Source organism: Aquila chrysaetos, chromosome 13 (genome assembly GCF_900496995.4).
Source record: "Aquila chrysaetos chrysaetos chromosome 13, bAquChr1.4, whole genome shotgun sequence".
NCBI lineage: Eukaryota > Metazoa > Chordata > Aves > Accipitriformes > Accipitridae > Aquila > Aquila chrysaetos.
The window spans coordinates 27,586,828-27,614,101 of record NC_044016.1 but is presented as its reverse complement, the minus strand read 5'-3'; the positions used below and the strand labels follow the sequence as shown (position 1 = coordinate 27,614,101).

The 27,274-nt window shown below is 39.8% G+C and overlaps 1 protein-coding gene and 2 long non-coding RNA genes across 7 annotated transcripts in view; 2 read left to right on the top strand and 1 right to left on the bottom strand.

The window, feature by feature from the left end:
* LOC115350217 overlaps positions 1-4,889 on the top strand; it is a 28,094-nt gene extending 23,205 nt beyond the window's left edge. The window contains exon 7 of the long non-coding RNA XR_003926350.2: positions 4,572-4,889. This is a non-coding gene — a long non-coding RNA (uncharacterized LOC115350217). The remainder of the gene's footprint in view (positions 1-4,571) is intronic.
* The window catches only part of PLD5 (phospholipase D family member 5), a 191,876-nt gene that overhangs the window by 11,127 nt on the left and 153,475 nt on the right, over positions 1-27,274 (bottom strand). For all 5 annotated transcript variants that reach the window (XM_030035622.1, XM_030035623.1, XM_030035624.1 and 2 more), the window contains 2 exons: positions 26,056-26,183; positions 3,973-4,170 (listed from right to left, as the gene is read on the bottom strand). In XM_030035622.1, coding sequence (XP_029891482.1) covers positions 3,973-4,170; positions 26,056-26,183 — 326 coding nt within the window. The remainder of the gene's footprint in view (positions 1-3,972; positions 4,171-26,055; positions 26,184-27,274) is intronic.
* LOC115350218 lies at positions 6,620-7,690 on the top strand. Its single transcript, XR_003926351.1, has 3 exons — positions 6,620-6,676; positions 6,879-7,018; positions 7,245-7,690. It is a non-coding gene; the product is annotated as an uncharacterized LOC115350218 (long non-coding RNA).

The following is a 27,274-nucleotide window of genomic DNA, read 5'->3' as shown; positions in this document are numbered from 1 at the left end:
TGGCATTTAAAATATGTGATTTATTTTCTCTTCCTCTCATTCTTCTTGAGATGGCAAGTAGTTTATTTTAGTAGAGAATATTAACTGATACCTTCAACTGTCCTGCTAGAATACTCAAATGTACAAAGGAGAGGTATTTGCTTAATTTCCCCTTGAAAGCCTCACCATTTAGATGTAACTGTAGGTAAAATGCAGAAGACACAAACTTCAAAACATCCACTGTCATCACAGAAGCTCTAGTTGAAGTTACATTTCAGAGAATTTTGTTCCAAAGAGTGCCAGGACTGGTTACTATTAGATGGAGTAATATCTGTGTTCTTGCCACATGAGCCTGATCCATCACTTGTGACCAGGAATTAAGTCTATTATGTCAGTTCTGTTTAAAGTTCCACACAAAGTCACCATTTGCTCAGTCACTGTCGCAGGGAGATGCTGCAGTTTTGCAAGAAACTTATCTCTAAAACCTAGCTTTAGGTATAAATGAACTCTGCCTGGTACTGAGCCGGTAAGCAGTAAGCCCAGATTTCAGCTTTTCTGCCTTGTATCTAGGGCTGTTGAATGTGTCAGTCAGCAAGGTGAAGCCAGCAGGAATCACCCATCTGTGGCAGAGGCCCAGGACTTTCTGCTCTCCTGCCTGAGCAGGGAGAGAGAAGTGGAGCCACCTGCCAGGTTGCTCGCAGGCAACACCAGAGTTCCTGGGAGCAGAGGTTGTTAAAGGCACTTCATGGAGCTGGAGCAGGTGCCTCTTGGCCTTAACAGCTGGCCCTGACAGACCCCTGCCTTCCTGCTGCTGTATCACCTTCTCACCTTTGTTACCTGCTTGGGATGCAGCTGACATCTAGATTAGTATGTTTTCTTTAGGGACAGACCCTGGGGGGTTGATTAGGTTTTTTTCCTTTCAATACAATGCCTATCACAGTGGTTTCTTAATCATTGGCTGGTGTTCTTAAGGACTTACTACAACTAAGTTCAGAAAATACTAGAAAATTAACTGTGGCAGGATTTCGAGACCAATATTCCAGATCCATTCCTGAACACTAAGAAAAACAACGGAAACCTCTTACATTTTATCATCCAGTCTGGAAGTTGATGTTGTTGCTAAGCAACACTAAGCCATGACTCCTGAGTTTAACAAAAAATTTCAATGACTGTGTGTTATGCTTGTTTTATACAGCACAAACATTGAAAGTGAAATACGTTTTCAAAGAACAAGTTTCAACTCAAGAAAAAGTGTAAAGTGATTGTTACATATAATTTATGTCTGTTATCTGAAACTTATAGGAGGCTATTGCACTGAGATTTTATTCTTACACTCTTACTATTTTCTTGAATAGAAGTTATACGTTACAGGGCAGCTAAAGAAAGGAATTCTTATGGATTATATTGCATGCATCTGAAAAAGACAAGGACCAGAAAGTGAAAGACATTTAGAAGATAATTAGAAGAAAAACGTCTGTTAAAGCTCTCACTGTAACACTTGTGTTTGGACATTGCACTTGTTACCCTGTGGCACGGCTGACCCCACTCCATGGTCATAGAATATTTTAGTACTTTTCTCCATATTAGTTGTATAGTACTTGCTGTTCTGACCAAATACACATTTGATACTTCTCTTCACCTTTGTGAAAGAAACAGGCCTTTGTTCTCCCTGGGCACCAGTACCTTGCCGTGCCCCGGCTCAGGGGCTGTGCTGTCCCAGACCGAAAGGGAGGCAGCACAGGGCTGGCGGAGGGACCGGCGCAGCACTGGGCAGGGGCGGCACCAGCACCCCTGGCACAGACAGCTGCCTGGCCTGCGGAGACTTTCTTCTTATCATTATTAGTTCAGGAACAGACAGCGATGTTAACACTTGGTCCACCAAACCAGTCCAGTGCAACTCCAGGACCGCCTTTCAGAGGGGCATGCTAGCAAACACAGAGAATTTGCTAGTGGGTGAGAAATTTGTTGAAGAGCGTGTTTTCAGGAAGGATGAACCAGCCCAACTGGCTGTGGCTGCAAATTCAGGTAGCTCTTGGGAGTTGGACTTCCCTGACCTGAGCTTCTGAGTACCTGTGACTCCTTCCTTTCGTTTTCTGAAGTGGAATTTTCAAGAGGAGAGGCTTTTGTTGCCCACACAAAAGGAAATACAAATCACGGGAAGTGAGGAAGTGAGCGTTCTGCAAACTGCAGAAGAGCAGTTTTTGTAGAGACTTTCTCCACATCTCTTTGTCTCAGATCCCAGATTCCTTCAAGTTGGCCTTACCCAGCTTTCCTTACTGTGTGTCCCTTCAGGACTGGCTTTCATCAGGATTTCTCCATTTCTTACAGATTGCTTAGAAGGGAGTTGGAGTTCATTTCACAGCTCCTTAGCTAACTGTCCGAAAGGCAGTCTCTAATTTAAGCTAGTCCTTAAGACTCTCCAGAATCAATGGAAGCGTATGTCTCTTCAGATAGCTATTAATTCTGGCTGTCTTAGGCATTTCCAGATTTTCACTCCAAAATAGCTCTCTGTCTCTCCAGTGATTGTAGGGGTGTGAAAAATTCTGGACACCTGAATGTCACCTGGCTCCCAGCAGGGGAAGGTAAACCCTGCCCTGTATAACCAACCACTCATCTGCACCAACATCCTGTGCTAGTGGCTGTACAACTTAATAGCGTGGTACATGCCTTGTGTTGTCTTAGACATGGTTATAAAGCAATGAGGTTTTGCCCCTTGTTTTATACAGAATGGTAAATAACTCTTAGCAACTTCATTATATTCCTGATTTTGAAGGGGTTGGGTTTACTCATGTAATTACTTCCAAAATGAAAGACGCTCCACATCTTTCATCATCTCTATTGCTCTGTGTACTTTTTTCCAGTTTTGCTACATCACTGGTGAGATGGAGGACTGCTCCGTTTCTTCCCATTAAAAATACACACACCAGATAGTCCTTCCACGGGGGTTGCTGCTTGAATTTTAGAAGTTTTAAAAAGTTGTTTAAAGCTAAAGTAGATAATATTCTACAGAACTATGAATGCTTTCAATGGAACAGGGTGAAAAGGATCCGTATACATTACATTGATAAAAATGCAAGCTCTGATCTCAAGCTTATTCTGTATCATTTTAGATGTCTGATTAACAGATCATTTACTCCCAAAGTCATTCACCTTCTATCTGCTCGTGTAAATAAATAACCTAATTTGAAGGGTCTCCCTACTATTTGTTGAACACAAGAGGAAAAGCAGTGAACATTACAGAGAAAGGGAAAAAGAATAATGCTCAAATGAAATCCTTCAGCATCTTCAGTCCTGGCAAATTGCATGTAGGAACAATATCACAGAAATCAGAATGAAGAAAAAATATATTGTGATTTGTCTGTTCTGGACCACAGAAAAAGGCAAATAACTTTATTTAAACACCTTTCAATTACAGACTCCCCCACAAAAGTATACCTATTGGAATAACCGTTTTCCCAGACAATGGAATGATTTGGTTTTCCGGAATTATGAGACTATCCAACAAGTTCTGTCTTGTGTAGGTGATGCTGCAGTGGTCTTATCTCTATAGTTGAGTTTCCAGTCACTTGCATGAATCTCAATTTTAGTAGCTGCTTTTGGTTAAGGACATAGCGGTAATGTGCATCTTCTTCAGTTAGGGCCAATTTAGAGAAATACTTAAGTATAGGCTTAATTGACACCATATATGTTCCTATTCATGGAAATCACTTTCCATGGTAACTTCTTCCTGACAGTATCTGTCAGGGAGAACACAGCGTTATGATGGACTTACTGCAGGGAACTGTGAACATCTCTATATCAGTGAAAAGACACTTGAGATTCTTTCATAGATGCTACTAACACCTACCTAACCTGGTTTCACTACTCTGTAGTTCATAAAGGACAATATTAGGCAAATAAGCAGATGTTCAATTTCCCAGTCTTCCAAAAATCTGGTGGGTTAAATAAGTTTCTTCCCTTCCCTCCCTCTCTGCAACTCATTTCAGAACTTACCGACACAAAAGCTTCTGATTTTGTCTCATTCAGCTGCAGTGTCAGTTTGTTCTGAGTATCGTACACTCCATATAGTCTCTTAGACCAACTCGGAGGTATTTTATTCTTGTATCTTAATGAGCTATACAGGGCAAATATCCTTTGTAAATCCAGGACCAGGCAGCTACAGTTGTATACGATGACGCCAAGTTCCTTCATCTGTGAAATTAAAAGTTCATATCATTAGTGATATTTTGGCTGATGGATCTGTGGCAGTATGCAGCAAGAACGTAAGAGTGTCTGAGGGGTGTCTTCCAGTTGCCTGCCTCGAGCTCCGCGGTAGTACTGTCGACTACAAGATCATTATTTTAAAGGCAAACACATTAGCTACATCTTCAAAGTCAAGAGCAGGCAAAAGCTATAACAGGGTTTGCATGTTCAGTGTATGTCAGAGCTACATGTCCCGATAGAATACAACACACCTTACGGACAGACCCAGCTTAGGCGTGATACCCATTTGTCATAGGCACTGATTTTGTCATAGGTGTTGCCCAAGGTTTACTGCTCTTGGCTAGAGTGGTTTTTATTTATTTATTATTTTTATATTCTTTTGTTTACAGGAAAAGCATCCTTTCTGCTGGATGATGTAGGAGCACACACTGCTACCAGTGACAGTTTCTTACTTCAGAAACGATTTTTTTCTCTGAGTTCTGGAGAAGGTGAAAGAAATGGACTTAAGTTATTTTTCTGCTGGAGAAGGAATATGATGCTCCAGCTTCAAATAAAAGGATGACAAAAGAGGTGTTTAATACTATTAGTATCTAAATTTACTGTGCTATTAAATCCAGCATGATCCAGTATATAGTATACCCAACTAAGACACAGAAAGGTTGGGTTCTTAACTCCCCCATTGCTATGGTATTGTACCTCACCTAGGGTACTCCAAATTTCTGGGTGTCCGTTTATTCACATATAAAAATGGAGATAATGATACCCTTCTCTCATGAAAAGTACTCTGTAAGCATCAACATTCTCACATTCAAAGTATGAGGAAAAATAACCCAAGTAAATATAGACATCATAGTACAATTAAATGCTTTAACCTTCTATGGACACAGTCTCACTTCTCCATTTAAGTAAAGGCATGTCTCCTGGTCATCATAAATCTTGGTTTGGCAGAGATTTTGTTAATTGCACATCCCTAGTACTTAAGTTGTTGGCAGACTTTAATTTATAAATGTATTGCCTGGCTTCTGTAATCAAAGTGTAACCACACACACACTCTCTCCCTTCCTTTGCTTTATAACAGCTCAGGAGAGCACTGCTGTGGGCACGGACCTCTCATTATCTGCATTTCACACTAGTGCAGCCGTCTCCAAAAATAAAGCGAGAAGAAAACCTGCATGTATCTGTTGGAAAACAGTATGTAGGATAAATATTTAAAAGATCCATGCTGGTTTTCTGCAAGCAAACTGTCTTGGTAGCATGTCTCTGAAGTCTGCCTGGCATGATGAAGGAAATAAGGGGAGTACGAACTCTCCAGCATGCTCATCCTTTGACACCAAAAAAATCCCCTCTGGTTTCACTCCCTTAGATGAGATCTCCACAGTCACATGGAGTAGTTTCTGGTAGGAGTGTATTTTTTTGTAAAGCCTGTGGGAACTCTGAACCCCACACTAAATGTTATCTCAGGGCTTGTTCCTGCGCAATTCTCCCTGACTGCAGATGAGAACTGCTCTGCAAGAGTGGGCAGAGGAAGGGAAGCGAAGGGTAGAATTGAACCTCCACTCTCTTTCTATGGTGGGTGAGAGGAAACAACAGATCCCAATACTCCGATGAGAAAGGAACTTGATGGGTGACACCTTCTTCAGGTCCCCAACCTGGAAATACCACATACATAAGAATATACAACACCGAGCAATCTTATTACCAAATATTTACTGAATAGTTGCAACCACAGGAACATTACCTAATATTCTTACTGCCTAAATCAGAATATTTCTGGAAGCTGCCATTAATTCAGGAAAAAAAAGGGAATTCCTGCATTAGCCTGCTCAACCTGAAATTTGTGGACGGTTGGAAAATACAGACTACTTGCTGCACTGCAGCCTTTCATTTATGGATAAGCCAGTAAATTAATTTTGATGATAAATATAATTTACTCCAAGCTATGCCCAACATCCTAGTCAAACTGTCTATTTGGAATAACATCTTTGGTTCTTCCCGTGGGTGCTGGTATCTTTGAGGACATTCCTGTATTCAGTTCTAGGCTGTCCCTGTACTCTATGCACTGTTTGTCTCCAAACATTTTTAACTATACATTATCACTGTTTTCACTGTGTGCTGCCAATACTGCTCCCTTAATTGCCAGGCGTGCCATTGCAAAGGACTTACTAATAGTATTCTGTTACATGTATCTGCATAATGTGGTTTAATCGGCTTTTCATGGCTGTTAGTTGATTCTGACATAATTATGTGGTTACAGTTTTCCTTTCATTTATCAGTCCCATTATTACTATTCTACTTTATCCCTTCCATTAAAAGTAAAGATAAAATAGTGTCCTCACAGCACACCAGAAGCTGCCAGGATTGCATCAGCATGAGCAGCTCTCCTCAGAGCAGGAGTGCTTGCAGTGTGTCCTTTCCCTATGATTTAAAGGACTGCCCTTCTGCCTAAGTGCTTCTTCATGTACAGAGATAGGGAGGAAGCCGGCGCCACTAATCAGTTAAGTGCAATTTTTACAGATCACCACCTCGCCTGGCTGTGAGACAAGCATTAGCCGTGCCTTACCGCCAGCCTCTCCCCATGAGCAGAAGCAGGCAGGGACCAGCCCGTTGTGCACAGGAGCCTGACCCTGCCGTGGGAGCGGGCGTCTGCAGGAGCCGAGGTGGTGTGCTGGCTGAGGCCCTGCCGCTCACCCGCTCAGATCGCCGAATGGAACGAAGCCAAATCAGAGATGTGTTTACAGTGCAGTAATGAACCCTGCCTTCCCACGGCGTTGCGTCTTGCAGCTGGCTTCTCTGGAGGCAAGCACTGATCAAAGATTTTCCTGCTTCTGAAGCTGTGGTAAGAGCTCTCCCCCACGTGGATTCCCTGGTACGTGATACAGAGTGGGCTCCTCCTTTCCCTCTCCGGGAACACACAGTTATCCTCTTTACCCAGCTGCCTGTTTTCATTAAGCTTTTATGAACTTCAGTTCAAATTTGCCTGAACCTGGAAAGTAGATTCAAAGTTACTGGAAGAGGGCAGAACAGCGACTCCCGTGCTTATTGTGCAGACCTCGTTTCCTTAGGAAACCAGGTTAGATGTCCGCCTGTCACCTCATGACCATCTTGGTTTACGTATGATACATCACCTTGAAATGGAAACAATACCAACAGTGCACACGTGTATGCAGGAAAACCCCAGCTCTCTCCTTTCTTGCAGAACAGCCCCAATAATTTTGGAGACCAAAAAACCACTCTGTTTCAGAGGCGTCTTCCACACTGAGCCTATTTTTACTCCCATACTCTGAGGTGAGGAGAGACTGCTCTTTTTCCGATTAATCACAAAGCGTATCATCCTGGAGGCATTGCAGAGACGGCGCAGCAAGGATGTGCTAGTGACAGATACAGTATGATGTGGTATGTCATCTAGGTAAGGGAAAAGACTTTCTCTTTGGTTTGAGAGCTGCTGTTATTACAGACTTTTTTTTTTTTTAAATAGTCTCAGAGGAGAAGCAGAAAAAAACATTTATACTGAAAGAATCAAAATCTGAGTGTTGCTCCCTGGATTGTAGTGACTGAAACCTGCAGCTAAGCAGCATCTGGGGTATCTGTTAAGGTAAAATCCTTCAGGGCAAGAGCTTTTAAGGCAAGGGAAGCATTTCTTCATCCTGAGTTTTAAAAGCAACTCACACAGTAATGAAAACATCAGTGAAAAATTAAAGTGAAGATGATCTCAAAAAATCAAAATCTTAATAAAACTAAGTAAGATAAATCTGAAATGAAAATAGTCACAAATTTGATTACCTCAAAATGGAACTGAAATATTTGGACGTTAAAGTTGCAGAGTTGCTTCTGAGTGACGTTTTCAGGACATGTGCTGGGGGCTGGGGACAGGAATGGTTTTCTGGATGGAAAATTTTGTGTCCTCTCATGAGCAGGTTTTTTCCCTTCTTTGTTAAGAACCACCATGAGCGCTCTTCTCAATGAAAAACATGGGAGCTGGTTTTCCTTGTTCTTCCCCATGCCATTTACATTTGTGTGGAGCAACTATTAAAGGCTACCAAACCACCGTTTGTCCTTCTTGCCAATAATGGCTTTCTTAAAACACCAGAGAAGTGAATGGCTACACGAGACTGAAGAAATGGTGGCTTAAACCCACTGTACAATGATGCTCTAACTACAGAAATCAGTTAGCTACAAAAAATAATACATACAGCCTATCTAGAAAAATAGTGATTTTTATGACAAGAGGAGGAATTCCTTACTAGACTGGACAAAGAGCAGGATTTCACAGACAGGAATTTTTGCTTATTCTTTTTTTCCCTTGTACATTTGTAGGCATCATATACAAAATGAAAAAAAAACCATGGGAAAAGAACCTAAACAATACAGGTTGTGGACCCATAACACTGTAAGCTTCCTAAACTGAGAAACAGTGTTAGCAAGACTTTTCAAATACATTTGGATCAGGGGTTAGACAGGGAGTATGATAGTGTCCTTATCCTGCACTGTGCAGACTAGACAGTGCGTTTTATATTTACCTTGAGCTACACCCTAGAGACAACCCCACTGTGTAGGCAAGGTCCTACTATTGGACCTATGTAAGAGTAGCACAATCTGGTTCACAACTTGCAATATCTGACTTGTGGCAAACGTAGCAGGAGGCTTTAGAAAACTTCTTGTTAATTTTTTTTAAAGGAAAAGTTTTTAGTAATTGCTCACACTGGAGCCTGATCCTGAAAATGATAGGCAGCCCTCCTCAGACATTAACCACCATTTGCCCACCAAAAGCTCTGGCCACCAACAGGTACCGTGCATCCCTTGCCTGCACTACAGAAACTCTGGATTAACTACAGGTAGTCTATTACACACTAAATTTACTAAGTAGACTTTTTATACACAGGACTGTGTGTGCATCTCCCATTTGCCTGTGTTTGAAACTGTATTTAATTATCCTTTCAAGCCTGTGACTTTTTTAATGACCACTTTCCAAATGAATGACTAAGCAAAACCAGATTCACAACAGGGGCGAGTAATGGAGTAACAAAAAGCATGCTATACTGATAAATCAATTACTAAGGCCTAAAAGGACCTATGATTTTCAATAGCTTCTAAAGAAAAATAATATGCAATGTATTAATCATCACTTAGAGCTGACCACGGATATTTACAGTGGTAAACTCATTATCTTTTCATAAAAGGTGCTCTAATTGGTTAGCCTGCAGTCCAAACATACGGTTCTTTTTCACTTGGTTATCAGTCTTACCTGACCCCTACGGCAAACCTCCCTTGTGTTTTCATCTGGTATCATTTAAGGCTCAGCGAATCTTTTCCAGTCATACATAGCATCATCTGAAGGCTGTCTGAGTGCAGCTGTTCTTTACCTCTCACCAAAACCTGCCGAGCAGGTATGTGTGCCAGTCCTGTGCCAGGCACAGGTAACAGCCGAGCGGTGCCCTGTGGTGGTGGCGCAGGAGGGGAAGGGTGTTCTGATGGGAGCGACCGTCGCCAACGGAGAGAGAGAGACAAAGAGATTGAGAAAGGTGAAAGTGTTTCTTTATGTAGTATTGATGATGTGGCTGTTGTAGCAGACTGCTATAACAGGATTACAGGAGCAGTGCCCATCACAAATTCATTAAGTGTAACAGACCCCATTCAGATAGTTGTCATACTGATGTAAACCAAAAATGCAACCTGATGCTGAAGAGGCCGAGAAGGCTGCAACACTGCCTGGCTCTTCTCTCACAAAACCTGTGCCAGTATTAGAGTCCACCAAAACAGCAAAAGCATGTACCTCAGCTAACACTTCACTAGAAATTACAACCTACCCTTGTGCATCCTGAGCCAAAATCCTCCCTCCATGCTTGGCTAGTAATACAGTGCAGAGGCTTCACAGCTTTGTTTTGTTAAAAGTAATTCAGTAAAATCCAAATCCACACAGTCCTGCTTCTGCTCCGAGTTTCCCTTTTTCCTTCCATGTTGGTAAGAACATGGGAGCTACACTACTGTTGGGAAATACTAAATAGAGAAGATTAATACAAATGGTAAAGCACTGTATTCTCAGGAAGTTAGCAAAACTGTCTAGCTTAAACAAATATCTGAGTGAATAAATGCGAAATTTAAATTAACAGCATCTCTAGATGTCAGAAATCATCTAGGGCACAATAAATGTTCTTACTTGAATTCCCTGTTATTTTGAAAACTGCAAACTGCTTTTGAAGATTTCTGAAAGAATTCAAACAGATTAAATTTTGAGATAAACTGTTTCATTGTAACTATTGTTCCTATTTTCTATAGACACTTCATTGAATTAATGTTATTTTGAAATTCCTAGATTCAACTCTTAACTATTCTCCAGTGAATCACTTTGTGAATCTTGCACATGGATATCTTTTGTGCCTGGCCCACAGCTGTGGGGGTTTTACCTTGCTGTCATCTAAGGCAAAAGGTTAATTTTCTGTTATCTTGGTTTTAAGTGATTTGAAAATAATCAGCAAGCAGAATTTCTACTGAACTAGGAAAAAAGTCTCTTCCACTTGACATAAGAATGCAGTCTCAACCTGAGCTGGGAACTTGATCCCATCACTGAAAATGGGAAACTGTCATTCAAGCCACTGTGCTGGAAATAAATCTGAGCATGTGACCAAGAAGGGGCGATGCATTCAATAGAGAGTGCACCCAGCATTGGCACTGAATGTCAGTGTAGAGCCGTGACATGCTCTCACTAAAAGAAAGGAAGGGACATAAGTGGACTGACTGTACTCCATTGGAACTGATAAAGTACATTTGAATTGGCAGCCACCAGCAGTCCAAGGTCTTTAATTCTTACCTTTAGAAAGTCCATTTGATAGATTTGGGTCTGTGGTTCTTGCAGAATAAAAGTCCCAGGGAAGTTACAACTTCATACATTATTTTTACTTCTATTACCTAATGGCAAAAAGCTGCCATGATAAGGCAGATGAGATATTTTAGGAGCTGATAATTGTTGCATCCTATTCCTTTTTCTCAAGAAAAGAACACAAGATCACAAAACTGCACAGTGATGATCTACTAATTTCCACTTCAGCTTACATTAAGTAGATAGTCCCACCATTATTTTGCATAGCACCCTGATATTCAGAAAACCATGCTGAAAAAAAAATTAGGTTCAGCATTTCATTTCTGCTGAAAGGAACTGCCACTGACATGCAAAGCAAGCTAGACAACCAGGCAGAGGGGGGGGCTTATTTTAAAATGGTGTGGTTTAAAAAGAACTTTGTGAGGAAGAGGTAGCAATGCATCTTCAAAGCAGAAAAACAGAAATCCCCTGTGTCCTTGTCACATTAGAAAAAAAACCCATCATGGTTTTTCTTTTTCAGCCATCTGCTCTATTGATACGGAAAACTCAGCAAAAAAAAATTTGTTTGTACAAACAATACAAATACAATTTGTTTAAACCACAGACCGCTCTGTGATGATGTTCATGTAGAACCTAACACAGAACTGAGAACGCAAGTTTGGGCTTTCTTACTGCTGTTAATGAAGCTCACAAAGAAAGCAAGCCTAGCACACTGGTACTTGTCAGAGCAAACCAGAAGGCAGAACTGAATCAGTTAAAAATTCCTTGCTATATAGTCTATCAGCATAATTAATATCACTTGGCATAATCACAGCCTAATTTATCATTTTCAAATGACTTTCCAGTTTACAGTTTCATTACCCCCTCAAAGCAAGCACAAGCATCTCTTCAGGGAAAAAGCAAGCTTGCAACTGCAAGAAACCATTTTTCCAGGATCATGTTTGATTTATTTCTTGTTTTACTGCAGGAAATCTAATTAATGTGAATTCTAATTTGATTCTGTTTCTCTTTTGAAACACAGTTTTTGTTCCTTATACCAAAGAAAAGTGCAGGCTAGGAAGAAAAGGACCACGTTGTGCTGGCCTCCATCTCACTGCTGGCAAGCTGCATCACATTTCAGTACTGGTGTCATTCACATGACGTTAAACAATTCACTACCTCACTGGATCCATAAAAAAATTAAAAGGTGTAGTGAAAGATCCTGCTAGCTTCTGGAAAGGCCTGGACTCTCCTTTGCCATGCACACACGCATACCTCCCGCTGCCTCTTTCCATCTTTCCTGCATCGGAGCCTGTCCTGTCAGCCCTTCTCTTGCGTCTTCCTCATGCAGGTGGAACTCGCAGCACAAGCTCTTAGTATTTGTTCTCATCCTCTGTAATGCTGCAAGGGGCAACCTCTGTACGCCTTCTGTACAACACAGAGAGGAGAGTACAAAGGACTGACCTCAAAATAAGGGCAATATTTATGCCTAAATATTTCTCTCAAAGTGCACAGTTTCTTTGGGGCTTTCAGATTCGTGAGCTTCAGGGAAATGCAAGAGCACGTAGTTGACTTAATTGGATACATTATTTATAACGTCACTGACACACACTGTGGGTTTTCCTTTTGCAAACTGAATAGGGATTGGTGGCAGGCGTGCTGTGGACACAAACTGGGACAATGACATTGCATATGAATTGCTGTAACTGTTGAGCCTTGCCAGACTACCTGATCAGAATTAGAAACTTCTTCTCTTGATGTAAGCAGAAAGCCAAAGGCTCTAATTAATTTTTGACTGAGCCTTGATTAAATTCAGTGTACAGGACCTCGAGCTAAGTTAGGAATCCAAGCAGTTTAGATAGGTAAGGTAATTTAGAAAACAGTACACAGGCAGCCCCAGGACAATGGCTAGCCTATATGAAAATCTGTTTCAGAAATCCATAATTGCTCTTTGTCCTATTCTTCTGAGTAGCCACCTTAGATATTTGCGGGGTTTCTGGCTGCTTCAACATGGAAGCAATGTCTCCTGTAAAGATGTGGTCCTGGTACATGCTCCTAGGAAGGAAACTTAGAATTAAATTAATACATCATATTCATGCCTCTTGACCCCAACAGTAAAATTGGGAACACATTGATTCATGCTTTCTTAATTCCCTCTTTCTGCTAAAGCACTATGTTGCACGTACAGGTAAAGGTCATTTGGGTCATCTGAAAAGCCTTTTTGGACTTGGTGAAGTAGTGCATTCACCTGAGGTGTTAGCGGGCTGCTACTACGTGAACAAATAGTAATAATGCATGCTATGGCTATATCATCATGAGAAAGAGGAACATTATTAATCTCTTTATTGCATAAGGTCATGACCTGAGTGTTTTCTCCTATCTCAAATCACAGCAGATGCCGCCCCTGTGGTTGTAAAAAATTGTTTATTTCTAAATAATGTGTAACACGCCTTGTGCAAGAAGCAGAAGCATTATGTGCCAAAGATGTCAGAGATTTAATATGCTAATAAAAGTCAGCACAGCTCCTACATAAGTTAGCCCTGAACAGAACAAAGAGAAAAAAACCCACATAAAACAAGTGTGAGACAACTTTAAGGCTTGATGCCATTTCCATCTGCAATATTGGGTAATAATCACTTTAACTTTATAGGAGAAGGAAAGAAATATCTGAAAAGATACCCGAGAACATGTTATTCCAATTCACCTTTAACACTAACTTCCAGTCTTAAAACTAGATAAAATTTATTTCTCAATTTCTGTTTAAACTGAGTTCTTTGTTACTGCACATACAGAGTTGAAGGTAATAAAATGTAAGTCACAAAGATGATAAAAGGTGTTTTCTATACATTTCAGAGAACACACATCATGAAACTGTAGTATATGTTCATGGTGTGTATATATATGTGGCATATGTAGGTTCTGTACCTACGCTGCAGATCTACTTAGAAGATGATTTGCTACCCCATCATAGAAATCTACCATACCATTAAATTTGGAAGAAATACCTAATAAGTCATTATACTGATTAGAAAAACTTGACTGTCCAATACAGGGATTCTCATGACTTCTGCATTTTTCTGAAGATATACCTCACATTTCTGTTTGCATGTGCTGCCTGCCTAATACACCTCCCTCAAGCAAGGATTAATAGCTTGCCACTGAGCAGTTCCAGGCAAACATCAGTGATTTCACTGTTTTGGTGACTGCCAAAAGTCACTACTACTTAGCAAAGTTAAGAAAGGTGACTGCATGATGACTCTCAAACTAGGCCTTGATGCTTATGATGACAATATCAAAATCTGAAAAGGTTTAGCGATGCCATTAATTCTGCACATTCATACGGAAGGAATGCTTTGTCAGAATCTGTTTTGTTCTGCTTGATGACTTATGGATATAGAAAGATGAGATTTTACACTGAACTGCAGAACCATTATTCTTTTCGTAGAACGACTGAAATGATTGTCCTTCCTTGCCCTGACTCATGGAGATTTATGGCACGATATTTCAGCCTGATTTACTGTGTGTCTTTTTCACAGGACCATACTAAATCCAGTTTTCCATGAAAGGATTCAACTGTTAAAAGTGGGAAGTGACTGGGCTGCTGCATTTGGGAACCTTTTGGAGTTGAGGCAGTTCTGAATGAAGGTATTTATCTGGAAGGAAACTCTCGTCTGTGCAGTATCAAAGTGTGTGTGTGGGGGTGGAACCACATATTGGGAATACGCTTTCATGATTATTTTAATGTTGTTATTTTAATTGTTTAGTTGAACAAGGCTGATCTGATGGGGTATGCTAATAACTAAATCCTTCTGAGAGGAATCTGCCTCCATTCATTAACATCACTGACCAAGATTAGTTGCCAGCAAGTTCTTGTGGGAGATGACAGAATAGACTGTGGTGCATTAGCTCCCCCTCAGAGATTCAGCTGGGTTTTAATGAACAAGTTGTCTTTCAGCACAACATAAATCACATTTTTGGGGAAGTGGTGGATTTACTGCCTTTCTTACATCCATGTAAGTTTACTGATTATTTAAGACTCTACCACCAGCTGCTGAGCCAGTTGCTGGAACCTCTGGATCAGACTATATGGCCTGTATTGTTGTCTAGGACAAACAAAATGATTAACGGTTGGACTCATGATCTTAAGAGTCTTTTTCAACCTAAATGATTCTATGATTGCAAAAGGCCACACTGGTCGTAAGAGCTCTGACTCTACAGGCACGCCTATCCCTTAGCTGCTGAACTCAGCAGTAGGCTCTGGCACAGAAGTGCAGCACAAACACTTTTGCCCCGTCCATGCAATCTGGCTTGGACTTGAGAACAGCAGTGGGCAGGTCAGATGGGTGCAAACAGGTCAAGTTCTGCTGCCTCCACTTTGTGCAGGCTGTCTGCAAGCTGGCTCCGGTGAAGAAACCATAAAACCATTCTAGTGCAGCCCCTGCATTAATACACATTGCTGTCTCAGCATGTCTTACTATTTCAGGGTTTCTTAATGAACACGACAAAAATGAAACTACAGGACTTAAAAGTGCAACTGGTTGGAGGATCTATAAATCCAAATCAAGTCCTTCTGCTTTACTGATCACTGCAGACAGGCCTTACAGAGGTGTGCCTGGAAACCATTCTCATGACTGTGACCAATGCCTTTTTTTTTTAATTTTTTTTTTTTTTTTTAAGGCAGGACAGCTGCCTGGTACACTATTTGTGATGCAGTTTCTGGGAGATCATCTCAAACAGTTTTTACAAATTTCAATAACTTAACTGTTAGGCTACTAAGTCTTATCTCTAGGCCATGGACTCATGCAAGCACATCTCACCAGTGCTGCCTATTCACCACAGTGCCTGCCTGTTTGCTTCAAGATAGCAGTAGGGGTCTTTAAAGCTGTCTCTGGTTTTGCACACACTTGTATGGATGATTTTCTATCCTCTGTGCAGTGGTGTACAGTGTGTGTTCTGCCACCAAATTCCTGTGTGCCTCCAGTTCCCTAAACACTTCCAGAACCCACCCAAAACTCTCGAGTCTGATAATCTGAATGCACTGATATTTGTCAGGTATCTGAGGGACCACTCATAAACCAGAACCAGACACACTACACTCTCTTTGCAACATCTTCTATGACTCTTAATTATTTAAGATGTAGTGATGGCATAGCAAGTATTAAAAAGCAGGCAAAGGGTTGAGAGGTTAGTTTTACTGGAGAAAGAACTTTCTCCTTTCCTTTGGATTGTGGAGATCCAACTACCTGAATATCCCATGCTACTTTGGAAAGAAGTGGGTTTATCTGTTCAAACCAGATATTCCATCATTTTGCTCTGCAGGCTTATTATTTATTGATTTACAATTTATTACTGATTACTCCAGTGGTAGGTAAACCTGTTCTACAGAACTTTCACAGCAACTGAAAAAAAAAATGATGAGACGAAAATAGATCTGTAATTTCAGAGGTCAGAGTAATGAGCACATTCCTACAGCCAACAGAAATCAAATAAAAATATGCAGCAAGCTGTATTTTTCCCTCTCTTACTCTAAATACAAACACACAGTGCAGATGATGCATGTGAGAATGGAGCACAACAGTGGGAGAAGTATGATAAACAGGAATAGCTTCCTAGCACCTCGGAGCTGGGAATTGGCTCTGCATCTAGAGGAACTAGCCAAGCTGGGGAGGCATGAGAAGTCTTTTTGGCTCCAAGTGCAAGGTGAATATACAGCCCCATGCTGTTTTCAATCATGAGATCACAAAACCAGAAGCCCACAGGAGTAAGGAGGAACCAAGAGGCAGTAACAGAAGTACATGCAGAACACAAGCGGAGCAGCCACGATACCCCTGTTCCCATCCGGCTTCAACCAACCCTCTGTTAGCAGTGCACAGCAATGCTAGCGAGAGACAAACAGCCCATTTGCTTCACTGAGATTCATTTGTAAATACTAGATGGTCAGATAATAAATTTCAAGCAGAGTAAGCCTAATGGACAATACTGACTGTCCTGATTTACTGGATGTGCCTGTCTGTTAAAGAATAAAACAAAACATCAGACTTCCAAAAATACGAACTTTACACCTGCTGTTTTGGAGATAGGTAACAATCATCAAACTGCTCTAGATTTGGTCAAAGATGGAGACCCTAGCCAAAAGCTCTTAGTGAAAATAATAAATATATTTTCAGCCTGTCTTTTAAAGGACAAGCTGTAATAGCATCACAGCAGAGTTTTAACAATACAACTACCTTTCTGCGCAGCAAGAAATAAAACCACAAAAAAAGGTATTTAATTGTCAACACGGCTCTGTAATATCTACTTAGACCTGTTTTCTTCACATCTTGACTCATTTGCCTATGCTTGAAGATCTGGGTTGCACTTTCATGTTATCTTTATAATATTAGCTAGTTCTGGAAGTAATCCCATTGAAATAAATCAGATTAGCAGCATGAGTTTTTTTAACGATTGGATCACACGGCTAACAATATATCACAGCTTTTTAGAAGCAGATGTTTTCTGTTGTATATGAGAGATTACTTAAGACAGAAATATGAATTCAGATAGAATATACTGGTATTATGTTGTGTGTATTTTCAGTCTAACATTTAACCTTCTGAGCTTGATTGAACCTTGGCAGATGACAAAGTTGAAAGAGCCTTGTTTCATGTTATAGGACACTTGAGACTGCTCAGTTTACTAATGGCGATATGATACTGAACACCACTGGGACAGTAAGAAAATTAAGCAAATTATTATAAGAAGCTGGCAAGGATTGGCAATGGTCTAAAGTGCACATTAGGGACATAACTGTAGTTCATACTAGAACAACATTATATCAAATGGAAACTCTAAATACAACTTTTGCTTGAGCGAAAAGATGTAATTCCACTAACTGTCAAAGTATCTTATCTCAAAAGGACCAGACATGCCATTACATAACTTCAAGAGACTCATTTAGATAAAAGTTCAAAAAAATGACTGATTATAGAGTGCTTTTTGCTCTATGCAGTTCTGTAAAGATAGGATGCAACTGTCATTAACAGAATTTGCAAATGTGCCGATCCTGTCTCAGTGATCAGTTTGAAGAAGTGGCTCCACTATAGCAAGATTTTGGGAAACTGGAAACAAATGAGATCATCATGATGTAGTTTGAGGTATATAGAAGTCCTGTATTTATTACATATTGGTTTTATGGGAAGACAATTTTGATCACACAAATAAATAGAAACTACAGTGTTCAAGGGTATACTTTGAGGAAATTATCATTCCCCTTTCCCTGAGAGAGATACATAAAAAGAAGCATGGGTTGCATTTGCTCCTGGCAGCATTCCAGGGCTTCCTGAATTTTGGGAAAGTTTTGATTTGGATCTGTGTCCCCAGAAGTGGAGACCAAGAGAAGAAGGAATAATCCCAGGATGAGTTTTGTCACTTTCCAAGTGCGGCCTTCGAGCTGTGACTCCTCCACATGCATCTCCTCAATATAATTGGGGTGAGACTTTTGAGTAAAGAACCACATGGATTCCTTCCAATTGCTTTTACTCCCCACAAGCAATCAAAGGGTTGCTCCTCCAATATTCCCATAATCCCAAATTTCCCCCAGACTGCCCTTTTAGATGCAGCTCTCAATACCTGAGATACCACATTCATCTCCCAACTCTTGTTATCTCAGAATAGGAAGAAAAACAGGTTAGCTTTTATCAGTCTGTTTGTCACAGGAGACCAAGAGGAGGAGAAGGTGGTAGAGAAGAATTCTAACTGCTGCTTTTGTCATCTTTTTTCTATGCTGTAAGGAGGAGAGCCTGAGCAACTAAATTGAAACCCCCGGTATCTCTCAATCCAGTTCTGTCCTGTCTGGTGGTAACAGGCAAGACACGCAGCAACATTCCAAGCGCTCCTGAAGCTGTCCTGCTGCAAGCCTTCCTGTAGCTAAGTCCAAAAAACTAACTCATACTAAAACAAATAAAATACTGGCTCATCAGTTTTTACTTAGAATTGACACATGCAATAAGTATATCTTTTGACCAACTGGGTTTTTTGGTTGGGGTTTCCCCCCCCCTTTTTTTCTAATGTCTGTAGGTTCTTAATTTCAGAAAATCCAGAATCCAATATACTTTCACTGTAAGTAAGCACTAGATTATTCATATTTATAATAAAAAGCGTAACTTTATCTACTGTATCTACAGATGCTTAATAAACCTTTTTTGAATAATCCTCATAGCTCTCTTAACATCTCACATAGCTAATTTGACTGTTGATTCAACTGAATTATTAAGAGAGTAAATGAATTGGGCAACTTATTTCTTATTCTTCAAATGTAATTGATAATTCATAATTGCTACAACTTTCATGTACTGTAGGAGTCAATCCTAAAGAGACAAGTATGTTTTACATAATAATAATCATAATGAAAAAGTAGTCCACAGAGAGTTTCTCATTCATGCACTGTCACACGTCTCACCTTCTACAGTATTTTGGCACTCTTGCACATTTATTTAACATCTTAGTGCATCAATTAAAAACCTAACTCCTCAGATAAAACAGGTCGCTGTTTCCAAACTGATAAACAGTGTTGGGACAGTTTATCTAATTTTCTAATTACCTTAAATTATGTAGATACAATCAGCAGTTTTTAACTTGTAACTTACAACAAGAGAGTAAGAGGAGGATGGAGAGGAAACTGCCTGGAAAGGAAACACTGTTGTTTAGTAGTCCTGTCAGATAGCCAGCCATCACATGGGACACTTCAGACAGTGCTCTGAGGCACTACCGAGAGTCAGCAAGAACAAATCATCGATCCTTTGCAACACAGATGATTATATAAACTTCTACTATTCAAAAGACTGCCCAAATATATTTCATGAATGAAGCAAGGTCAAAAAATTCTACTTATAAGACCAAGCCTAATTTACCAAAAATTAGTATGTATTCATAAATAAATACATAGGTGAAGACATCAGGTATTATTTTTACAGTCCTCCAGCTGATGGATTTTTAAGAAGAGAAATCAAATGCCTTTCTGAAGTCTTACTTTGTATTGATGAAACAGATCACACAAAGAATCCAACAGACATGTAAAATAAATGGGAAAATGAGAGCAAGTTCACATGGTTGGGTTTTTGTCCTTAAAAAATAACATCTTACAGCCATTCAGCTTAAACTGGTCTGAATTTAAAAAAAAAATCAGAAGAATGAACAATCCAGAAAATATGTGGACTTGAGAGGCATCTTAAAAAGAAAAATCCTCTGCTAGCAGTTTTTACACAGCTAACTAAGAGAGAAAATCATGGGTCTGCTTAGGAACTTTTCCTCGACATCAGCTGAGCCAAAATTTAAGTAGGACTTTTTGAGATAATTCTTTTAAGATGTCACAGGCAAGATAGAGTAAATGACTACCCATAGTGGATCTGGATATTGGGGTTTGTTTAAGAACGAACAAGATGAGGGCTTTTGCAACTACTTGATTATCTTTCACATGTTCCATCCATACCTTCCACCCCTGCAAGGAGGTGGCTGCTGGCCCAGGATGCTCGGGCAGAAAGTCAGGTCCGTCCCTGCTGCGTGGCTGCTCACCGTTACCTGTCTCGGGCATCACCAGCCAGTGTCCTTGGTGCATTCCCTGGCTTCCATCTCCTCACAGTTCCCTGATCTCCAGGATCTCCTCCACTTCCAGGATCTTTCCTCCAGCCAGGAACTTCACCTTCTGTTCGGGTCCCCTTCCTTTTTCCAAGACCGCTTCTTTGCGGCACCCCTAATTTTCTGGCACGCCAAGACTCACTATTCCCTCAGTCTAAACAGTTTCCATGCATAAGCACAAGGCATGAGCAGCCTCCTAAACTGGTGGTTCTGTCTCATGTCTCTTCAGTAACTGGAGGACTCCAGACATGCCACTTTCATTTAGTCCAGGTGTTTACAGTCAGGCTCCACCAATTAAAGGGAGGAAGCAGCAGTCTCCTGCCTGAGACCTTGAACGTTCAAATTTGGCCACTAACCCCCCCACATGCGCCCAACTACCTGCTACCTGTTAGTATTCATTATTTAAGCTATTTTTTTTGCCTACAAGAGTATTTAATATTAGCCTGATTCCACTTCCAGTGAAGACAATCGGATTAGTTTTAGTTGTTTCAATAATTTTCAGTAATAGAATTTCCCAAGGGCTGATTATTTGTTGCACATAAATGTATTTTTCTGAAGTGGTTCAACTAATCCATTACAGTTGTTTGCCCACTGAATTCAATTATTCATGTCTGAAGAAAACTTTTCCAAAAATGTTAGTATGAAGAGCTCCAGAATTGTGTCTTGAGCTGATTAAAGGTTCTGTCTGTACTACAAACCTCACGCTTCTTAACAGAATTAAGGAGCTAAATGCATTTTCAGGCTTTGCTGGAACTATTGGAGGGAGTCATGGAACAAAAGAAATATATGACACTTTTTGTTAGCTCTGGCTCTGCATTAATGTTATGAATTATAACAGTTTTATATAACTGATTTATTTTATTTAAGGACATTAATAAGCTACCTGGCCAAGGAACTAGAAACTAGAATACACCATGGTCACCTCGATTGTTATTAGTTCAAAACACAGGCAAAAATTAATCAGTATATGTACCTAATTTTAGGCCTTTTTGAGCGAATTCTTTTTCAGCCAAACATTTTAACATAGATGCACGTATTTTGCTGAATAAAAACAGACTTCAACATGTCATTATCTTAAGTACGTACCGAAGTAGGTTGCACAGCTATGGCCCACAGATGTTGCTTGGGTTGTTCAATGGTTACAAGACTAACTTCTTAGTATGTGAGAGCCTGGGAACATACTTTATCAATTGCACCCATTACCGAATGCATGTCAGTGAAGTGGAAGATGGAAGTTACACAGCTGATCACATAGATCTTCTATATGAAATAAAAAATTTAAAATGTGATTTAAAATCTTATCTTCATAGTTTTCCTTTTCTAGTACCCCCCCAAAATGACATTTTGAAGGCAGAATGGCACTACAAAGAACAAGAGACCATCTCTCCAAATGTCTTTCATCAAGCTGGTAAACCTATAAGACTTGTTTATACAGTTTTGGCACCATTTTATCAGTTTATAAAAATTTACCAGAAAGAAATTAGATCAGTAGAAAGATTATTTCACTGATAAAATTGTACACAGCTTACTATATCTAAGAAAGCAGTACCTGTCTAAGAAAGTGGTAAAAACTCTGGCTGTTCATAACCCAGAATTTTCAATAGGTTATGTAATTGGGCAATATTTGCCATATATTGGTAACAACAGAAAAAGATGCATCCCTGACACAAAATCTAGACCAAAAGATCAAAATATTTCACTATGAATGAAAAAACATCTAATTTTTTACAAAGCGTTTTACAGAGTCTAAACAGTATTTTTCATTTGCCTGTGGGGTTTGATTTCAGACTGAAGCAGATAGCTGGCATAGATGATTTCAGCCAAAACTATTAGAGTTTTGGCAAACTTGCAACCTAACTGAAACACAGTTTTCCTTGAAAAGTAATGAAGTGCTGTCAGCCTTGCCCGTAATTTCAAAGCTGAGACTCTGGCAAGTATTAAAACTTTGACAGCGAAGGCACAAGGATATATGCAACTTTAAAGGTTATTCCCTAAGTAATATATGCAGCATACAAAAATCTCTCCTTGATGCAGAAAATTTACTTTTAAAGGAAATACTTGTATTGCTTCTTGTCAGTGTTGGCAAGTCAAGAAAATGGCAACAAAACTCAGTAAGCCTCATATGAGATTGATTTCTAGTGTCCAGCTTATAAAAGTAGAGAAGAATTCTCCACAAAGATTGTAAAAACAAAGCTGACACCTTTGGACACATAAGTCCTGATATTGTTTTCTAAGGAGCTGTTAAAAGTTAAATTACTGTTTCTGCTTTAGACTCGGGTTTCCAAGAGAAGATTTATGCTAACACACTTTCTTTTTTTTTTATCCCCCTGCAAAGGGACAAAATAGCAATAAAATCCAGTTATATCTTCCACAGTAACCTTGCATAAATATTCTCTAGTATGCTGAGCTGCTGTATGTTAAATGCTCTGTACTGCTATGTCACAGAAGTGTTTCTACATCTTTAGGCCCCCAGCATGCAAGAGGTAGGAAGGCTCTGGGACTATAGCCCAGGGTGAAATACTGTAGAGACCTGCTGCATCTCTAGTGCAACTGCCACACTAGTGAGGCAGGTAGGTACTCCTGTATGAATTATGCAGTGTACTGGCCTGAACGTATGCAAAGGTTCAGTACAGAGGAAGCAATAAACATGCACGTAGAAAAGACACGGGAAGGCATGTGAAAAGATATGACAGTGATGCACAGTTAAAATCTTAAGCTTTTCATTGCATTTTAGGTATTATTAGATGCGTAACTAGATGCACTTACATAATTTACACTGGAACTGTGCTGCTGAATAACGAGACATTGTTAGCTACAAGGTGACTGACTCATACTGGATGTTTTGTTTAAGTGAGAAGACAACTGCTGTGCTTGATAGGCCAAAGTACCATATGTTTCTAGAATACCATAGACCTACTTTATTCTGTGATTTGCTGTCAAGATCTAGTAATACTGGCCAAAGTGGTTTGCTGATTCAATAACCACACGTTCTGTTACTCTAAAAGTTGCATGAGCTTTTAAAGAGACCATATGTGACTAATCAACAACCCAGTCTGCCTTTTCACAGTCCTTTCCCTGCAGGTAAACCAGGATGCAACAGGAAACACGCAGTGGCATCTGCAGCGAGCTCCCTGCCTCCCGCTGCAAAACTGCAGAAGCCTTACCCCGCTGCTGCAGGCAGTGCAAGTGCAAGGGCATGGGTCTGGACAGGCCTGGCACCAGCTGCTCCGCTATTTCCCAGTTAAACTCAGTCCTTACTCATTTAGGGGAAGGGGAAGGGGGACCTGATCCCTCATTTGCAGCTACACTGGGACTCTGATAATGAGAACCCGTGGGAGATGTGTTTCCCCAGTGAGGGTTTGGCTCACCGTGCGTTTTAAGATTAGGTCCCATGTGTGTGCAAGGCATTGTCCTTGAGGAAAACACTCAGAATAAAATGACAAGAGTTCTGTGCATATTTTGCCTCTTACGTGCAAAGAAAAGTTCAAGACAGATTATTATTTCAGGACTGCATATCAGATCTCTTTGACAGTTGCCCTGATTTATTAACCTGTAACTCTGGGGTAAGGGAACTGGATACTCATATCTGATGTCAACAGGAGCCAGGAATCTAATTTCCTTTGGCTCTTCTGAAACCCCAGTGTACATTTCTCAACTAATTGAAAGCAGATTCTCTTTAACTGCAATTCAGAAAGATTTCTTTTTGCTCTGTACAAATATTCTTCTGAGCTTCATTTTGTCACTACATATAAAAATATACTGTTACATGACAATAAGATGAAAAAAAGTCCAAATGCATGCAGAAAAGACAATGATAAAATTAACAGTGAGGAATCACATTTGAAACACTGGCACACAAAGAACTGGCATCAAAGTTTAACATAGGTAGGTTACAAGAGTTAAGATTTACTTCAGTATGAGAAGACCAAATCTATAAGGAGTTGTAGCATCTGTGATGAAGATCACAAACACAAACTTTAAATATAATAATAGAATAATTTGTATGGTAGATGTGCTTCTTTCCTCTGCATTTATTATTTTCACCAGTACTCAAACCCCAATTAGAAGAGGCTTCAAAGCTAAACTATTTATAAGCTCAAAAGTTCTGCGAAGAGCTATTTTGTTATGACATGCAAGCAGCTTAGCTCATGAGGCGCAGACAAGGTATAAACATTTAATTCCTAAACTGCCCAAAAGCCCAAACTGTATGTTCTTACATTGACTAAAAATACAACATCCTCTTGGCCAAGACTTTCTCTGGTTTGCTAGCAACATCCTCTTTTCTACCAGTTTTCCATATTCCTTTGTAAACATTCAAAGTTTCCTTTTAAATAAATGAATACACATAGGAACAGCAAAAATGTATTTATTCACTCTTTCTTTACTAAAATGGTTGCTTTGTTTTTATTCAGACTTTCAGTTTCTTTGCTCGAAAGAAACCTTGAAACTTCAACACAACCAACACACGCCACCTTCTTTACAAAATCATTAGAACCTATATTCAAAATTATTCATGTGTTTCTGAGATTCTGCTCATATTTAGAATGGAAGCTTTTTTACTGCAACTGATAACTACCCAGGACTGCTTCTTTTTCACCCCTATTGTGCATTTCAGTTACCAAGATCTAAAAGCAGAGGTTCCACTCTGTAAGTATGACCAACAGCAGCCTCACACAGTCAGTGGTATGAAACAAAAGTGAACGTGACATCCGTTAATAATCCTGAGACTGTTGCCGAAAGAAAAAAGCTACAGATACCTACAAGAAGCTTCATTACTGATGAATTACTTCTTAAAAACCGTCACAGACTGTGGAGAGTCCTCAATACTGGTTGTTGGCAGAGGCCTTAGCCTCTCAACTCTCATGTTCATGAGGAATCAAAATACGTAATTCTCTCTAATACGTACAGCCTTCAAAAACATTATGCTATTTGACTTTCTGTACCCATAAATCTCTCCCTCCCCAAAGATAGTGGGTATTTCAGGATAATAACTACTATCCATTTGCAAGTCTTTTCCAAAGTTTGCTTTTCCTTATTTAGATGGCAGATGAGAGGGACTAGGTCATGCTTATGACATTACCACAGAGTTTCCATAGTACTTTTTTTTCCAACAGGTTTGCTCACTTTTTTTTTTTTTTTTAAATAAGTAAACTACAACTTACAATCTTCAAACAACAAAATCATCACAGAAATCAGTAAAGGCAATCAAATTTTTAAAATTTAACCCAAAGAATAACTGTTGAGGAAAGCTTTTCCAATGAAAAGAAGTAAAATTTATAGTAATATACTTTTTGCCAACACAGAAGAGTCATCAAAACCGTGACAGCACAGTTTTTGATGCTGGCACTTTTGCCAGCAAACTATCAGAAGAAGAAAGCTATCCATCTCCACTTGCTGGCCTCAAAACATTATTTTTTTTCCTCATTATACCCTCAAAGGCTATAGCATTACTTTTTCAATTAAATTACCTGTCCCAGTGATCTCCAGTCTAGGCTGGCACTTCCAATGTACACGTGCTGTTTATCAACAATCCAGAAAGATGACTGAAGCCGACCTTCATTATATGCTGACATGTTCATATACAACACTTCAGCACCTAGAGATTTAAGGATAAAATAATAAATAGCACTGTTGAAATAACATAATTTACATTATTGAAAAAAGAAACTACTTCACATTTCAGGGCCTCAGCTTCCAAAACTGGTGAGGGATGTGATTAAATATACCATTAAGGTTTAAAATCAATGATAAACAGTGTTACTGTCCCACTATTTAAGACCGTAATTATCATAGAGTCCAGAAAAGCAGGTATAGGGAACATTCCCATGTATTATACTGTTTACTTAATTTTCTTCCATTTTAGAACCAAATAGTTGCTATTTTCTTCCAGCACTGTATGTTCCTCAAAATAATTTATTTTAAAGGTCTATTCTATAACTCAAACCTGCTTCATATTATAATAATGACCTTTAAAGTATGAACCCAGTGAAAACCCCTTCCTGAAAAGCAGCCTCTGTTCCTTTGCCCTGTGCAATGGTTCGAGCAGGTAGCCTACGGTGGGCTGTCGCATGGAGCAGACCCCAACAAGAGGAACACAGGTAGAGAATTAAGGAGTGAGGAAGTAAGCAAAGGCCTAAAGTATGCTGAAACTGCTCTTAATCCTGCTAATCTGTGACATTCGACCTAGCACTTTGAACTGCACGGTTTTAATAAGGATTATAGGCCACTGAAATCAAAGGAGCTACTTGTCGGGTAAAAGCACATTGGCTCCATCCCATCACCAGGAATGTCTGAATTGGCCCCATCAGTATGTTTGCAGGACTAAATCCAGAATATACTTAATATTAGGTGAGTTTAGGGGATTTCTCACATCATTATTGTTCTTTCAGTGCTCCAGTGTTTGTAAGGTTAGGTGATTAATCTGAATTAATCATTGCTGAAGGTAGTTTAAAGTAACCCACTCATCTTCAAATTTTAGTTATGACAGTAACTGGGGAAGAGAAGCGACAGTAAACAGCAGCCTGGAGGGCAGTAACGGTACCAGCCATCTCCCATTAAACATTCATGGGATATTCAGTACCTTGAGTTCCAGTAATGGTTGGATAGGAGTCACAACTTCAAAAGAATTCCAGGATACCTGGAGAACTAAAATACATTTCTTTTCATCTAACTTCCTATTTCTGACCT